This window comes from Podarcis erhardii (assembly GCF_964252035.2).
Source record: "Podarcis erhardii genome assembly, chromosome: 6".
Lineage (NCBI taxonomy): Eukaryota > Metazoa > Chordata > Lepidosauria > Squamata > Lacertidae > Podarcis > Podarcis erhardii.
Genome location: NC_138510.1, coordinates 48,446,377 through 48,461,421, shown reverse-complemented (window position 1 = coordinate 48,461,421; position 15,045 = coordinate 48,446,377). Strand labels below are relative to the sequence as shown.

The following is a 15,045-nucleotide window of genomic DNA, read 5'->3' as shown; positions in this document are numbered from 1 at the left end:
AATTCCATTTGACAAAGACCACTTAACGTCTCCAGATGACAGACTGCATTGGGAACTGAAGGCAATATCCTGAGACAGCCATCGCTAACCCTCCCGACTCCAAAACACAGCTCTCCCTGTGCAGAGCTCATGGACTCCACTGATCACAGTGCCTCTGTTTCTTTTATTAAAGAGCCTTCAAATGCACACACACATCCAAAGGGCATACATCTTCAGCGGCAAGAGTCAATACAAAGGAAGAAACCCTGGGCAGTGGGCCACTGCATTAACACCGCCCTTCTCCTGCAGTGGGGAAGCAAATTGCCTGGTTTCAGGTGAACCGAAAGGGGAATGTTGTACCTGCAATGCAATTACTACTTTCACAAGAAGCAAAACGGCTAGGGAGCGACAGCATTTGGCAAAGTGTGTGAGAGGGGGAGAGAGAGAGAGATGGGCGTGAAGCAGTCCTGCCATTCACAGAAGACACTGCATAGGCAGACTCACCCCCAACCCCACCCCAAACGAAAGGATGATGCTCAAAAGATATCAGGCACCTGCATATGGCAGATTAAAGCACAAACTCCGGTTAGAGGGAAAATGAACTGACAGCCAAACAAAACAGATTTCGTTGTTGTTGGAGGGAGATAAGAGCTTAACAAGGGGAAGGAACCAGCCAGCCCGTACGGAAACCTGACAGCAGCGGATTTATCTGAAATATCAATAACGGGGATAAATGGAGTGTGTAAAGAGAGACAGAGGCAGAGACGTGGCTGAAAGGAAAGGCAGCAAAACGCAGAGCAAATGTGCAAAATACAGGATTTCCTTGTCTCTCTTGCTTTGACTTCAGAAAAAAAGAGGGAGGGGCAGCTCTAGGTCTCTTCAGGAGACAAATACTCCAAACCTGCTTCTTGCACATTACTTATGAAAGCAGCAGAAAATTGGCTTCCACGGATAGAAACAGGATTTCATTGTAAGAAGAGATTTGGGTTTAAACTCACAGGGTAAAAGAGGAGAGGCAAAAAGGACGGTGTGAGGTGCGGCGGCCAAAATATTGATGTGGCTAATCACATGCGCATAAACACAGAGACCGATCAGCCCAGCAATTGGACAGTGCAGTCCCCCCACTCCGGGTGACCCTCTGCAGCAGAGACAAAGAGGAACAGGACAATACGGATCGGAGTAAGTGTGTGTGTGTGTGTGTGTGTGTGTGTGTGTGTCACACATGCCACACACCCGGTAAAGCTCACACGCCCCTGCCTGCAGACGGAGGCGCGCGCCTCTCCCCAAGGATGCCCGTCTAACAGTCCCACAAACGCGGGTCCGTGTGCCAAGGGCAGGATCACCGCTGTAGGCAAGTCAGCCCAGCCCACGCCGCTTCCCAAAATGCCCATGTCACCTGAGGAAAGACCAATGGCACAAGCTCCCCTCTGCCGTAGGGAGGCTCCCCTCCCCACCCCCCGACAGATCGGAATGAATGGACCGGCCTGCAGCGAGCGGCGCGAGGGACACCCTTTGTCTGCGCCCACCTGCGCCGAACGTCTTTCTTTCCCAGACCGCCCCCCCCCCCCGCGCGCGCGCGCTCTTTTCCGCCGAGCTCACCTCACGGCCACCTTGACGCTGCAGCTGTCCCCCTGGGCGGCCATGCCTTCCTCCTTCTCGTTCTCCTCCTCCTCCTCTGCCGCCTCCCCGCGCCGCAGCAGAGCGCTGCCCCCCAACCACCATGGGGCCGGGGCCAAGACGAGGCTGAGGCGGCGACTCGGCTAAGAAGAGCGCAAGGCGCGGAGGCCGCCTGGGGCAGGCGAGGGCATGCTGGGCGGCGGCGGCGGCGGCTGCTCTTCCTACGGCCAGCCGCGCTCTCTCGCTTCCTGCCTGGGAGAGGAGGCAGCGGCGGCGGCGGCGGCGGCGCGCAAAGCTACGCAGCGCCCTTCTCCCTCCTGCCCGCCCCGCGGCAGTAGCGGGACTGCTGAGGGAGCCCGCGCGGCGAGCGAGCCTCCAGCTGCCCGGCGGGGAGGGCGGGGAGGGCGGGGAGGGGGAGGGGCGCCGAGAACGTCGCCCCCCCGCCCCTTCCGTCGAGGAAAAAGGTGGGGGAGGGATTCATTCGGATTTGGGGCGGTGGGAGGCGAAAGCCGAGGGGGGGGGGCGCACTACCATTAGGACTCAGTTCGGAGGTAAGGAGGGGCTCGAGAGCGGGCTCTCCATGCAGTCAGGGGTTTTAAAAAACCAAACAGCAACAAAAAGTCCTTTAAAGACGGGGCGGGTTTTTAGTGAGGCATAAACTTTCGTCAGCTGCAGCCCATTTCGTCTCTTAAGCATGTGCAGAGTGCAGCATGTACAGCCGCCCATGGTGCATTCAAAGAAGAGCCGGAATGAGCTCGAAAGTTGCCACGAATTTCAAGTGTGAGCACATGGATCGTGGGACTGTCCGTCTCCCCCTGCTAATGTAATATAGATGTGTGCGAACCGGGTGCAATGCGGGCTAGGAGGAGTGAAGCTGCAGGACAGAGTTTTTGTGCTCTGAAAAGATACGATGCGAATCTCCCCTTCAGCGCTGTGGATAAACTGAGGCGGCAATCGTAATTCCATGGGAATCATTGCCTTTGAACTCAATGTGACTTACTTCTGAGTAGACCCACATAGGACTGCGGTGTGGAGATGCCCAGCAGCCTTTTCTCTTGCTGATGGGTAAGAGATGTGAACTGTGTTAAATCCTAATAAGGGGGCAAGAGAGAGACACTTAACTTTAGGGCAGTAGGAGCTTGAGAAAGAGTCTCTTCTGCCCCCTACTGGCCACAGGTGGCCAAGCTGCCCGCCTTGCATCCTAACTAAACAAAAGTCCCCTCTTGTAAATGATGCTCTAAACCAGTGTTGGTCAGCCACCTGGTGCCCTCCAGATGCTGCGTGGGGCTGATGGACATGTGCAGGAACACAGATTCCCCCATCTCTGATGCAGGTGGCCTTTCTCCATTTCTGTAAGCATGGGAGGGATGCTTGTTTGCCTGTCCAGAAAGAGGGAATGCTTGTATAGTAAACAGGAGTGCCCAGTAGTTTGTAACTGGGACTGGAAACCTGTTCCTGTGCACATTTCTGCTTTTTATTTATCATATTTATTGATCACTTGGTGTCCTACTAGTTGCAGTGGGTGGGGGAAGTGGGCAGGCAACACGACCAGGGAGATAATAGATAAGGGAAGCCAAGGCTGGACAAGAAACACACATGCATGTTCTCTGGATTGGGTGCTGGCAATTCTTTTAGTGCATCTCTACCTACCATGTGTCTTCTTCATCTCACAATAGGATAAATGAGTGTGATTGACGAGTTCTTTGAAGGTTAATTAAAAGCCAGAGGCTCTGGCTAGTGTGTTTCTGTTTAAGATGTTATAAATAATTTGTTTCAAGCAGTCATATTGGCTGGGATATCCTTCTGCTTCCCTTAGCTTGTCTTCTTCTAAGGCAAGCAATGTTGAAATCCTGGTTTATGATGACCATTATAGCCAGCTGGCTAAGCTGGTTATGTTCCTTCCTGGGGAGTAATTAATAGCTCCCTTTCACATTTAAATACTGAGCCTTTGTATTGATCACAGAAAGCCCTGCTGAGAAGACAGAGATGGGATAATGGGGCCAGTATCAGTTCCTGGCATCCTTGGGCAGCTGCCAGGGCCCCAAAAGGGTCACTGCTTATAGCTGCCCTATAAGCTATAAGCAGTGACCCTTTTGGGGCCCTGGCAGCTGCCCTGGAAAGCTGGACCCAGGACAGGGATAGGAAACCTGTGGCACTCCAGATGTTGTTGGATTATGGCTCTCATTGGGCAGGACCACTGGCCAAATGAGGCACAGCTTTAGACTTTCCCATTACCTGAACATTTTAGATGGTATTTTAGAAGTTCTTTAGCTTTACGTCTTTAGTCTGATCTATAGGTTGTCGGGGATGCGGGTGGCGCTGCAGTCTAAACCACAGAGTCTAGGGCTTGCTGATCAAAAGCGATGGGGTGAGCTCCTGTTGCTCAGTCCTAGCTCCTGCTAACCTAGCAGTTCAAAAGCACATCAAAGTGCAAGTAGATAAATAGGTACCGCTCCGGCGGGAAGGTAAACAGCATTTCCGTGCGTTGTTCTGGTTCGCCAGAAGTGGCTTAGTCATGCTGGCCACATGACCAGAAGCTGTACGCTGGCTCCCTCGGCCAATAAAGCGAGATGAGCACCACAACCCCAGAGTTGTCCACAACTGGACCTAACGGTCAGGGGTCCCTTTACCTTTACCTATAGGTTGTTGGTGGCTGTTTGTTTCTTTGTTTAAATATAACATCAGTGCCCTGAAATCTTCAGATGAAGGGCAGTTTAAAATGTTATAAATAAAATGAATGCATTTACATAAATGTCAGGTGGTTGGTATTAACTATTAATTAGCTTGTTGATTTATTTTTTTAACTTTTAGATAGTGATTTCTAACAGTCTTTTACTGATAATTCTACTGTTTTATTCTTTTTGAGGTTTTAGTACAATGAAGCTGTATATAAATCTTGTGATTTTCTCTGAATGTTTATACTTTTGTAGCTCCCAACTGCAAACCCAGAGCTTCAAGACGTTTATCCTTTGTCAACATCCAACTGATGTATTTTATTGTTATAGCACTGCGTGTGTATAATATATATGATGAATTGGTCAGTGTTTCACAAGCACTAACTGTATGATGGGTGGATTCATCATCTTTATTGTACTAACCCCTTTCTGATTGCTTAAGGATGCTTTTTTATGGGATGCTTAATTCTGAATGCCTAATGCCAGCTGGCAAAAATACTAACCTCGAATGATGGCGCAAATGATGGAGCATTTCCATCTCTGTTTAATGATAACTGGTTGTCAACATGCATCTTTCCAATGAAGGCTAAGTGGACTATATATTGGCATCTCTAGCTTCTATCACAACGTTGATTCTGCACCAATGTGCTGCAAAGTCTACTCAGCAAAGTGTTTTAATCAGTTGAGAGAAAAACTCTAGACAGCCTTTGGGGAGGGAATGACTTTGACAAGTCAAAGGAGGAAAGTTGATCATAATCTGCCTTGACATAAAGAGCACAATTGATTGATTTCCTTGCTTAAACAACAGATACTTTGCTTAAACGGAGGATACTGAAGAGTCCATTCAATTCCAAATTTACTCCCAACCCAAACAAAAAAAACTTTGCTGTTTATTTGGTAGTAATTATCAAAAGCTGCTCCATACAATTGAGGCTTGATAAACTGGCTTCTTTGCATCTCACATCCACCTTTGCTGTCTAATGTTAAAAACTGTTAATGGTGGAGTCGGCGCAAAGGAAGGAGTGGTGGCAACAGAGACTGTGGCAGATTTCTGGAATGATGATGATATGCAGGGCTTTTTTTCAGAGAGAACTCAGTTCTGGCACCTCTAATGTGGGAGAGTCCCAGCACCTCTCTGGTGGGTGCCATTGCCGTTCTAAAGGTGAGTTCTGACACCTATTTTTCTAGACTCCTCTTGCCATTTGCTTCTCTTCCTAACTGTAATTTGTAATTAAATGCTTTGAAATGGAAACAATTTATTGGACAGCTGGGCATGTAACTCGTACTCACTGCTCCAGGGTGGTTCAGGATCCCTGGTTGGCTATAGCAGAGTTTGGCCTCCAGAGGGAAGAGGATTTTCTTTAAGCACCCTAGAGAGAACCCTCTCCAGCCCAATATTCACAATGGCTTGGCTGTGCATTCTGCTTCCCAGCAGCCCTTTATCCATTCCCCATTTTTTTGACTTAACAAATAAAAGCCCTGAGAGCGGCCAGGCTCTATTGATTCAGCACCTCCCCGGGGATGCATAATTCCTCCGTATTTTAATATCTATTAGCGCTGAGATGAAGCCAGTTGTGTGGAAGGAGCTGGCTGCTGAGATTGTGTTGGGCTTTAAAACACAGGATATATTAGGAGGTGGGGCGTCGTGGCACAAGAGGCACACCAGGCAGGAGCAGCAATGAGGAGCTACGGCAGCTTTTGTTGTCTGCAAAAGTGGTAACAGAATTTAGCTGCACTCCACCCCAGGAGCTTTTATAGCAGTAGCACCAACAGACAAGGGGGGGAAAGAGCCTGTTTCTCTGACTTTTATAGCTCAATCTGCAGCAATCGGCAAGCAAGCCTTTTCATATCATAGAGATAAACATTATCCCCTACTAATGTCTGCAGATCAAGCTGCTGTTAAAGGCACAGGATAGCAGGCAAAAAAAGAGGTTATGGTTGTATTATAAAGTCATGGAAAAGAGCACTGGGTAAGATACCCTTCCTCAAAGTTTTCACACACATCATGTGGACTGAAGAGCTAAGCTAAGTGCAGTGGGTAGACTATAACTCAAGAATATAACTCACGTTCAAATCCTCCCATAGCCTTGAAGATCATTGGATGACCTTGAGATGGTCACATCTGAGGCTGTGGGTTTTGTTTACTTCTGTTATTTCAATGAGGCCCATTTATATCCGGTAGCATCAGGCTCTAGAAAAGCTGTCTGGTTCTGACTCACACTGTCTTTGAAGATAGAACCCTAGTCAGTGATACTTTGCAGCTCAGGATTGCATCATACACTTTCAGATTTGTTAAGATTTGTTGTCCAGCTCTTCAGATTTACATCTTTGTATGGCTGTCACTGTGGCTCTAGGAATTTAGTCCTTGCGGCAGTAGAGGCAACATTTTGCAGATGAAAATTTCTGAAACTCATTGTGCCCTGAAGGATTGCTTCTTCCCCTTTTGAATGTTGCTGGGCCCTCTTCATTATTTCTTCCATTAATTAACTCTAGAAACACACAGGGAGGCAATCTTGGGGGCTGCACCCAACAACAAAATTCCTGATACATATAATTACAGTATAGAATTCTAATTCAAAGACCAGGACAACTGGTAAGTTTGAGAGCAATATATGTTTAAAGACAGTGTGAATCAGAACTCTACAACTTTTCTAAGAGCCAGACTTTCAGAGCATTCTTGACTTGCCAAATCCCTAGCCCAAACTAGGGAGTGTTTATGTGATTTAATTAAATATTCTGATGTGCATTTATTAGTGTAAAGCACTATAAACCTAGGAATAATGTGGGCTAGAATTCTAAATGAATACACACTCAAATCTTCCAATATCTGTTAGCAGCCAGCTAGATAATTCAGAGACTCTACAAAATTCAGCAACAGAACCCTTCATTCCTATTTTTGAGGTGTAGGTATGTGAGAGAGTGCATAACAGTGTTTAGATTTTAATGCTTTCATTCTATTGCTGGGTTTTTATTGCTTTTACCTGTTTGTAAGTTGGCCTGGAAAGTTTTTGTTTTTTTTTAAAATGAGGTGTAAATATTTCAAATAAATAAAATAATCATTCCTGGTTCTTTCAGTTTATTAAAAGTGCTAGCTTTTCATCATTTTTACTTTCTGTTCAAAACAATGTAATCAAAGGGCACTTTTCAAGATGTTTCCCAGAGGAAATAAATTCGCTAGGTAGGAGGGATCTTTGATATTAAATATTGGGAATATTTGGTGATCTATCATCTAGCTTGTATGCTGTCGATCTCATGAGAGCAAGGAGACCCTGCTGGGAGAAACACCTGGGGAGTTCTATTTCTAAAAAAGATCTCCTCCTTTGACAGCCAAGGAAAATAGGTTTCCCTCTGCCATCTTTTCCATTAGCCTGTTATGCTGCCGATGGCAACCAGTCAGGGATTGCTGTGAGCAAGTAATGCAGTGCTTTCATGGTAACCACCCGGAAGCAGACAAACGGGTAGCACTTTATAGCAGCCCTGCTGGGGAAAAAAGAGATAAGGCTGGGGGAAAGATCTCACAGTCTGGAATTTGGAATGGCCGTGCAATGAGCCTTTTACAAAGATGTATTTGAGTCGGTTTCCCTTCTCTTCAACAAAGCAGCTGCAATCTCCTCCACCTCAGTCACCTCCACCTGGAAGGCAGCAGCCATCTCATTTCTTGCCAGTTTCAGGAACGAATAGTCTTTAGCCAGGGATTCAAGTCCTCCAGAACTCAGAGCCTGCGAGAGAAGAAATGGAAGCCCATGCAATTAATGTCAGTGCATTTCAGTGGAAGAGAAACACCAAAAACAATGCACAAAATAACACAGACTAAAGAAATGTGTCAGTTCTGTTCTGTACGGATCCATGCTAATTGTGGTGATTTTTCACTCCCATTTCCCATTTCGGACTGAATTCTCTGACATCCCTATTTCCCTTCTTCAGCATCCCATTTTGTCCCTTCCCTTGACCCAACCACTTCCAATGAACTTGTGTGTGATGCCCACAGCTGTACCTCCTGCACTGATACATTGGGCAATAGATATTGGTCATAATATAGATATGGCACCATGGGAACAATTGAGGAACATGGTTATAAAATTTACAGCATGTTATGGTCTAAGAGAAAATTATATGAAAATGATGTATTGATGTTACCTAACACCAAGAAATTGGCAAAAATGTATAAATCCAAATCAAATAAGTATTGGAAATGTCAAAAGAAAGAAGGTTATTTTTATCATATGTGGTGGTCTTGTAGTAAGGTTAAAGCTTACTGGGAAATGATATATAATGAATTGAAAAAGATGTTTAAAATAACATTTGTGAAAAATAACAACAACCAGAAGCTTTCCTTTTGGGAATTATAGGGACAGAACTACCCAAACTGTATAGAAATTTATTCATGTTTGTGACTACAACAGCAAGAATGTTACTTGGCCAAAAATGGAAAGAAGTCGTCCCAGCAAAAGAAGAATGGATACCAAAACTAATGGAATATGCAGAAATGGCAAAACTTACCAGAAGAATAAGAAATCAAGATAACAAACTTTTAATAAAAGAATGGAAATGGTTTACTGAATATTTACAAACAAACTGTAAACAGGTAAGAACATTGGCAGGATTATTGTAATAACCTGCAGTTTTATAAGATCTACTTTATATTTAAAGTAGATGAATAAATGAACAAATTAAGTTAATTTGGATATGCAGAAAATATTAAAAATAAATTTAAGGAACTGCAGAAAGAGGAGGAAGGTAGACAAGTTTTGAAATGTTAAAAGGATTGTAAGATTATTGAAATGCATAAAACTGAAAATCATAAATAATTTTTTTTGAAAAAAAAAAAACAACAACAGCTGTACCTCTTGGATGAGCTGAATGGAGGCAGGGATAGAGGTTTCCATACTCCTTAGTGCATATCCTTCATTGCTGCTTGTAGATGGTAACCCTTCGTCATCATTGGACTCCTGCTGTGAGCCAATGGACTTCTTTGGGGGAAATTGCATGGAAACAAGACCAGATAGATCTGAGTGGCATCAACCACCAGCCTCTTTATTACCCAGAGTGCAGCAGGCCCTGCCCCTGCCCCAGTGACCTTCCTTATTAAGATTGTTATCCCCATTGATCCTGAGGCACAATTTGCAGACGGACATATCTACAGTGAGGATAAAGTGATTCTTGCCCATATTTTAAGAATTAAAATACTGTTCATATAACGTTGCCAGGTGTGTGCATAAAAGACGGCTTGGATAGTTGGATATGCCATGATGCTTCCACCCGCCGCCCCTTTGAGTTTCATCTGATATTGGAAGACGAAGTAGACAAAAGTGCTTATCCTCTAATGGAGATGGTCTGGCACAACCTCAACATCAAATGAATTGTGTTTACTGCAAGTGGGTGCATCCGTCAGGCACTAGCCACCTGTGTGGATGTTTAAGAGGGGATGCAAGACCCAATTTCCTTGAGTAGTCCAGATGACATTGCTGATATATTGAGTTCCATTTTCCCTGTGTTGCCCTCCGGCATTTTGTCAGAACTGATCTGTGGCAATTTTTAAAAAAACTGCAAGTGCAATTGCAGAGTCAGCCTGTCCACTGTGAATAGGCAAGCCGCTACTGAATATTTTCAAAGCTAATGTCCTTCAATTAAGTTTCTTCCTCAGTGGTTCTATCCTTTTATTGTTTCCTGTTGAGTGTGGCTGACATTCATCAATCCACAGAACAGTGCCTCTGAATTTCCCTTTATTGTCAGTTTCTGTTCTCATGTGAGAGGGCTTAAATTACTGATTTCCTCCCATTATTTTACTTTTTTCATGTTCATGTAATGAACTCTGTGTGTGTGTGTGTATGTGTGTGTGTGTGTGTGTGTGTGAGAGAGAGAGAGAGAGAGAGAGAGAGAGAGAGAGAGATGGGACTTATTGTATGGAGTACAGTCACCTCTATTTCTGTTCCCCATGGCAGCCATTTTGTACCACTTTTATCAAGGCTTGAGTATTAGCACCTTATTATTATAATATCAAAAAAGGCATACACACACACAGTGATAGACAACTGAAAACAAAACACAATAATAGGATAAATAAATAAAACCCTCCTCCAAGGTAACTGAAACTGAAATTAATGAGCAACTGAGGGTGGTTATTTCAGAAGCTGAAAATGACTTTTGCTGAGTGAGGCTTAAATGCAAACAAACTTTACAGAAGGGTTTTGGCTATGGGGGAAGGCCATAGCTGGATAATATGGCACTAATATTAAGTGTTGTGTGGAATCATATTAATTCTGCTTTCAGCTGATTGTGGAAAAGCAAACTTCAACAATGCTAAATCGTTCTAATGGGACCGTAGCCCATATATGTCATACATCCTGTCTTTTGTATCTGATGGAGTTGTATGGGGAACACTGAAAGCACAGCTTGGGTTGTGGTCTCTTTAGCATGCCTAAAGTGAAGCAATGCGGCATTTACCTGCTGGATGGAAAACTGTAGTTCTGATTGGCTCTGGACACCATGGGCTGGCACCTTGCTCATTTTTCCTTTACGGTTTTTAGGCTGAATAGAGCATTTGCTGGCTAGAGGGGAGAGGGAAAAGAGACAAAAGGAATCAGAGATAATTACATTTTCCAAGTCTTAAAAAGTGATATTTTGACTAGACCCATGCCAGTTGCAGGTGTTATGTAGTGAAGTTTCACCCTGGGCCAGCAGGGGGATACTGTAGATAGTTTTCACTCAGGTCCACGTCAGTTATTTTAGGCGGGAAACTCTGGGTTGTTGTTGCTACAATGTTGACAGCCGGCTGCCTATAAAAGCAGGCCAGCTGAGCTGTTTGCTAGTCAGTTCTATTCCAGCTTACAAAATAAAGAGCTGCTTTGGAGAAATCGCTGTGTCGTCTGCTATGTCCACCCACAACTTAACAGCAAATGCTTTCATTACACAGCCCCCTTTGTCAGATCAGCAGTTAACCTCCACCCACACTAACCTGAGTATAGGCATACAGTGGTACCTCGGGTTAAGTACTTAATTTGTTCTGAAGGTCCATTCTTAACCTGAAACTGTTCTTAACCTGAAGCACCACTTTAGCTAATGGGGCCTCCTGCTGCCGCCGCACCACCGGAGCACGATTTCTGTTCTCATCCTGAAGCAAAGTTCTTAACCCAAGGTACCGGTACTATTTCTGGGTTAGCAGAGTCTGTAATCTGAAGCATATGTAACCTGAAGCGTATGTAACCCAAGGTACCACTATATAGGGATTATGAGATTAGACTGGCCCTGGAAATCCCTTGGGCTGTTAGCAAGAACTCACCTAGGTCAGGTAGCTGATGAGATGACGGTAGCACCCTCTCTCTCACTACTTCATTCTCATACATCACCCTATGGAGCAAAGCACTGATAGTAAGTTCCAAGAAAATACCCTGTCCGAAACAACTATTAGTACTCTTTAGGGTGACCCAGAAGACTATGATTTTATATTAAAAACAACAACCCAGAGTTATTGACCAGACCATAGCTCTCCAGCACTTTCTTTTCCATTTTCCAATCTTTTCCTTCTCTCTCTGGACTCAGCTAGATTAGTAAAGAAAAAACGATTTATATGTGTTGTATATGCAGTATAACATACCAGATGGTGCTGTGGAGTCCCATTTTTCTCTACCTGTTTTCTCTGTTTAAATTTACAATGCATTTAACTGAAATGCTTCTTTGATGTGTCTAGATCCAGCCTGTGTGTGCGTGTGTGCGTGTGTGTGCGTGTGTACCACAGCTAAATATATGTATGTGATGCAATCCTCAAAGAGGCTTCTCTTTATGATGGTTTAAAAGTTTCACTCAGTACAGAATGCTACTTTCTCTCCGCAGAAAGAATTGAAAACATACCATGCATGCTCTGGATCCCCTATCCATCAGTTCAAGCTTTCGGAAAGTTGGGTGTAACCTATTGCCACCTGTACAGGTATATCCCAAAGCATTTCTAAGGTTTAACATCCATGCACTAAGTTACCACTGTGAGGGCATACAGAAGGGCATTCTCATGGGTGTCCATCACTCCTGGAATGCTCTTGCCAAGAAAGCTAAAGCTCAGCACCTTTCAGAAGTGATCAATATGACTTCTCTATTTTGGGTGGGATTTTGGTGACAAGAAGGTGTTGGGTGGTGTCCCTTATGGTGGTTAGAGGAAGGCACTTTGATAACATTCCCAGGGTAGAGAGAAAAAAAATTCTTCATTTTTTAACAAAGGTGGGGTTACCAGTAAAGGCAGGGGTAATGGTGTATTTTTTTTTAAGAACCCTTATGTCACAAGAATATAAGAACAGCCATTTCCTTTTGCATAAATTTACCTGGCCACAGCAAGCCAGGCCAGCATGTTCTCCCATAATGCTTCATTTTGAATGATGTTACGCCATAACTTAGTGTTGTTCCATATGTATTATAACTTGGGGTGAGGTAGTGATGGTATCCTCTACTGCTGCCATCTTTCCCCCCCCAAAATAGATCAGGAACATCGTGAGAGAACGTGGTAGCCTAGCTAGCTACTGATTGCAGCAGTTCTTGGCTGCTTCAATCAGCTGGGAAAATTTCTTTAAAATGAAGGAAAGTGGGTTGTGTTGTTTTTTTTAGGGTCGCCATCCCAGCCTTTACTGGTAAGTCACCCTTCCTCCATTTTTTTTAATAATTCCTGAATACTAATTCATTTTCTTCCCCAACTTGCCCACCCCAATTCCCCCACTCAGCAATCAATGAAAAACTTTTAAATAAAAGCTTTAGCCCTATCATGTTATATCAGGGCTCAGATACTGTGCAAAATCCAATCTTAAGTGGTCCAATCTCATGCCAGAATCAGCCCTCTGAAAAGAATGCTACACTCTCAGCTTGTTATGCTCTCGGTTTCTTGGGCTTTACCCCGTTATTGTATTGTTGTTGGTATTGCTGTTGCTGTTGTTCACATTGCCACCCCCTCCTGGTGGGAAGTCGTCAAGGAATACAGGGGAATCCAAATCTTCGCTTCCCATCTCGGTGAATTGTAGAGGTCTCTGGCTAGCCACATGAGGTGGTAGCGGGCTGCTTGGTTCCATGAAGGTGTCAACCTGGCCAAACAACCCCCCTGTCCTCTGCATTCAAGGGCAGGGGAGAAAAGAGAGGTTGTTGTTATTTTGGTATTTCTTAAGCCCTTTGTGTTCCAGCTGGGGGATGGAGGGAACAAGATCGAGTTAATGAGAAAGCACAAATTATATTTAGGGGCAAACCAAACATTATATTAAAAGTGTTTTGAACTACCATGTTTACAACTACCTAATTCAGGCTTCCTCAATCTCGGCCCTCCAGATGTTTTTTGAGACTACAATTCCCATCATCCCCGACCACTGGTCCTGCTAGCTAGGGATCATGGGAGTTGTAGGCCAAAAACATCTGGAGGGCCGAGGTTGAGGAAGCCTGACCTAATTATTTTAAAGGGTGGACTCAACCTACCTAGTTGAGGTTCTCCATATTTAATATTTTACTTGTGTTAACCAAAAATAGTAGACATTTTAAGAAAATCAACTTTCAGTGTGTGCACATTTTATTTTGCTCAAAATATTTTGTATATAAATACACACACCACAGAAAGCTTCAGGACGCCTCGGCTTTATTTGTTGTATGTTTCTTTAACTCGACTCGGGGTGCTTAACCTTGAATGATGGCTGACAAGGAGCCACAATCTGAGGTAAATGTGTTGGGTGTCTCACATAATCTGTGGGGGTCTCAACTTCCTCTTAGGTTAGAATTCCACTTCTGCTTTATCTCCATTACAATGAGTATTCTGTAAGAATATAAAAGACCACTAACACAAGTTTCGTCAATCAAACAAACAGAAAACAGAATAGCACAGGTGCTACTGCTCTTTAACATTCAACCAAGGAAACAAAACTGAATGATGAATGATAACTTCACGGGGAGACAAACGGAGTGGGGAATGGACTCATTCTGTGAGGGGAGCACTGCAAGTGTGTCATTGCTGAAGTTTTCAGCTGAGGGTTAAAGGATATATTGGATGCCCATTAAGCAAACTTTATAGCTGTGCTCATACTCACCCTATAGATGCCCTCCTCCATTGCTGCCTCAACCATGGCTCTCTCAAGTTCCTCCTCTGCCGTCAGATCCCCAGAGATTGCTCTTTTGATCTCAGGAGCTGCTTCCTCTTCAATGGTCCTCAGGCCAGCCTCATTGAAACAGCACAGAAATGATTGTCATTGGCAGGGACCATTCATGCAGGAGAACAGGAAGTTAAGGTGTGACCCAAACCACCTTCTCCTAAGTCATGATGACTTTCCTTCTCATGAAATTAACTTGGAGGTCAGGCTCTTACAGTATATATCCCTAGTCATGCACAGCTATGAACTTGCCAGCTTCACAAAGTACTGTGTATAAAAACCAGTGCTTATGTTGAAAGGGGAACGCTCAGTTATGCTGCACCACACAAGTGGGTGTGACATAGCTAGCGGGGGCGGGGGGGGGAGTGAAAATTCACCTGAGCACAGCATTATAGTGGCATGTTGATCTTTTTAAAAAGTTCTTTTAAAATGTGCTATAACACCCTTAAAATTTTAAGCATTACTTTGTGATGACTTCCCCCCCCCAAAAAAAACCCCCTACATTGAAAAGGGCAAATTTAAATAATCAGAGAGAGAGAAAAATGCATGCTGCTAAATGGCATTGACTGGAAAAGTGCTAACAGAAAGCATTGGCTTAGACACCCAATTAATTTCCACACGCATCAAAACCATGCTTCTTCAAATGCTAGAAAGCTCATTGCCGTACAACCACC

General features: G+C 44.3%; 2 protein-coding genes across 7 annotated transcripts in view; both read right to left on the bottom strand.

The window, feature by feature from the left end:
* The window catches only part of KIF21B (kinesin family member 21B), a 67,842-nt gene extending 65,895 nt beyond the window's left edge, over window positions 1-1,947 (bottom strand). For 3 of the 5 annotated variants that reach the window (XR_014157687.1, XR_014157688.1, XM_081866600.1), the window contains exon 1: window positions 1,579-1,946. Coding sequence is in view for 2 of the 5 variants with exons in the window: in XM_081866600.1 (XP_081722726.1) it covers window positions 1,579-1,622 (44 nt within the window). In the remaining 3 variants the exon portion in view is untranslated. Of the gene's footprint in view, window positions 1-1,578 lie in introns of all 5 variants that reach the window. The other 2 variants (XR_014157686.1, XM_081866599.1) reach the window with 2 other exon arrangements.
* A 5,383-nt stretch (window positions 1,948-7,330) lies between these two features.
* CACNA1S (calcium voltage-gated channel subunit alpha1 S) overlaps window positions 7,331-15,045 on the bottom strand; it is a 61,940-nt gene continuing 54,225 nt past the window's right edge. For both annotated transcript variants that reach the window (XM_081866268.1, XM_081866269.1), the window contains 6 exons: window positions 14,312-14,440; window positions 13,143-13,351; window positions 11,551-11,618; window positions 10,716-10,819; window positions 9,116-9,241; window positions 7,331-7,990 (listed from right to left, as the gene is read on the bottom strand). In XM_081866268.1, the coding sequence (XP_081722394.1) occupies window positions 7,826-7,990; window positions 9,116-9,241; window positions 10,716-10,819; window positions 11,551-11,618; window positions 13,143-13,351; window positions 14,312-14,440 (801 nt within the window). In that variant the 3' untranslated portion in view covers window positions 7,331-7,825. The remainder of the gene's footprint in view (window positions 7,991-9,115; window positions 9,242-10,715; window positions 10,820-11,550; window positions 11,619-13,142; window positions 13,352-14,311; window positions 14,441-15,045) is intronic.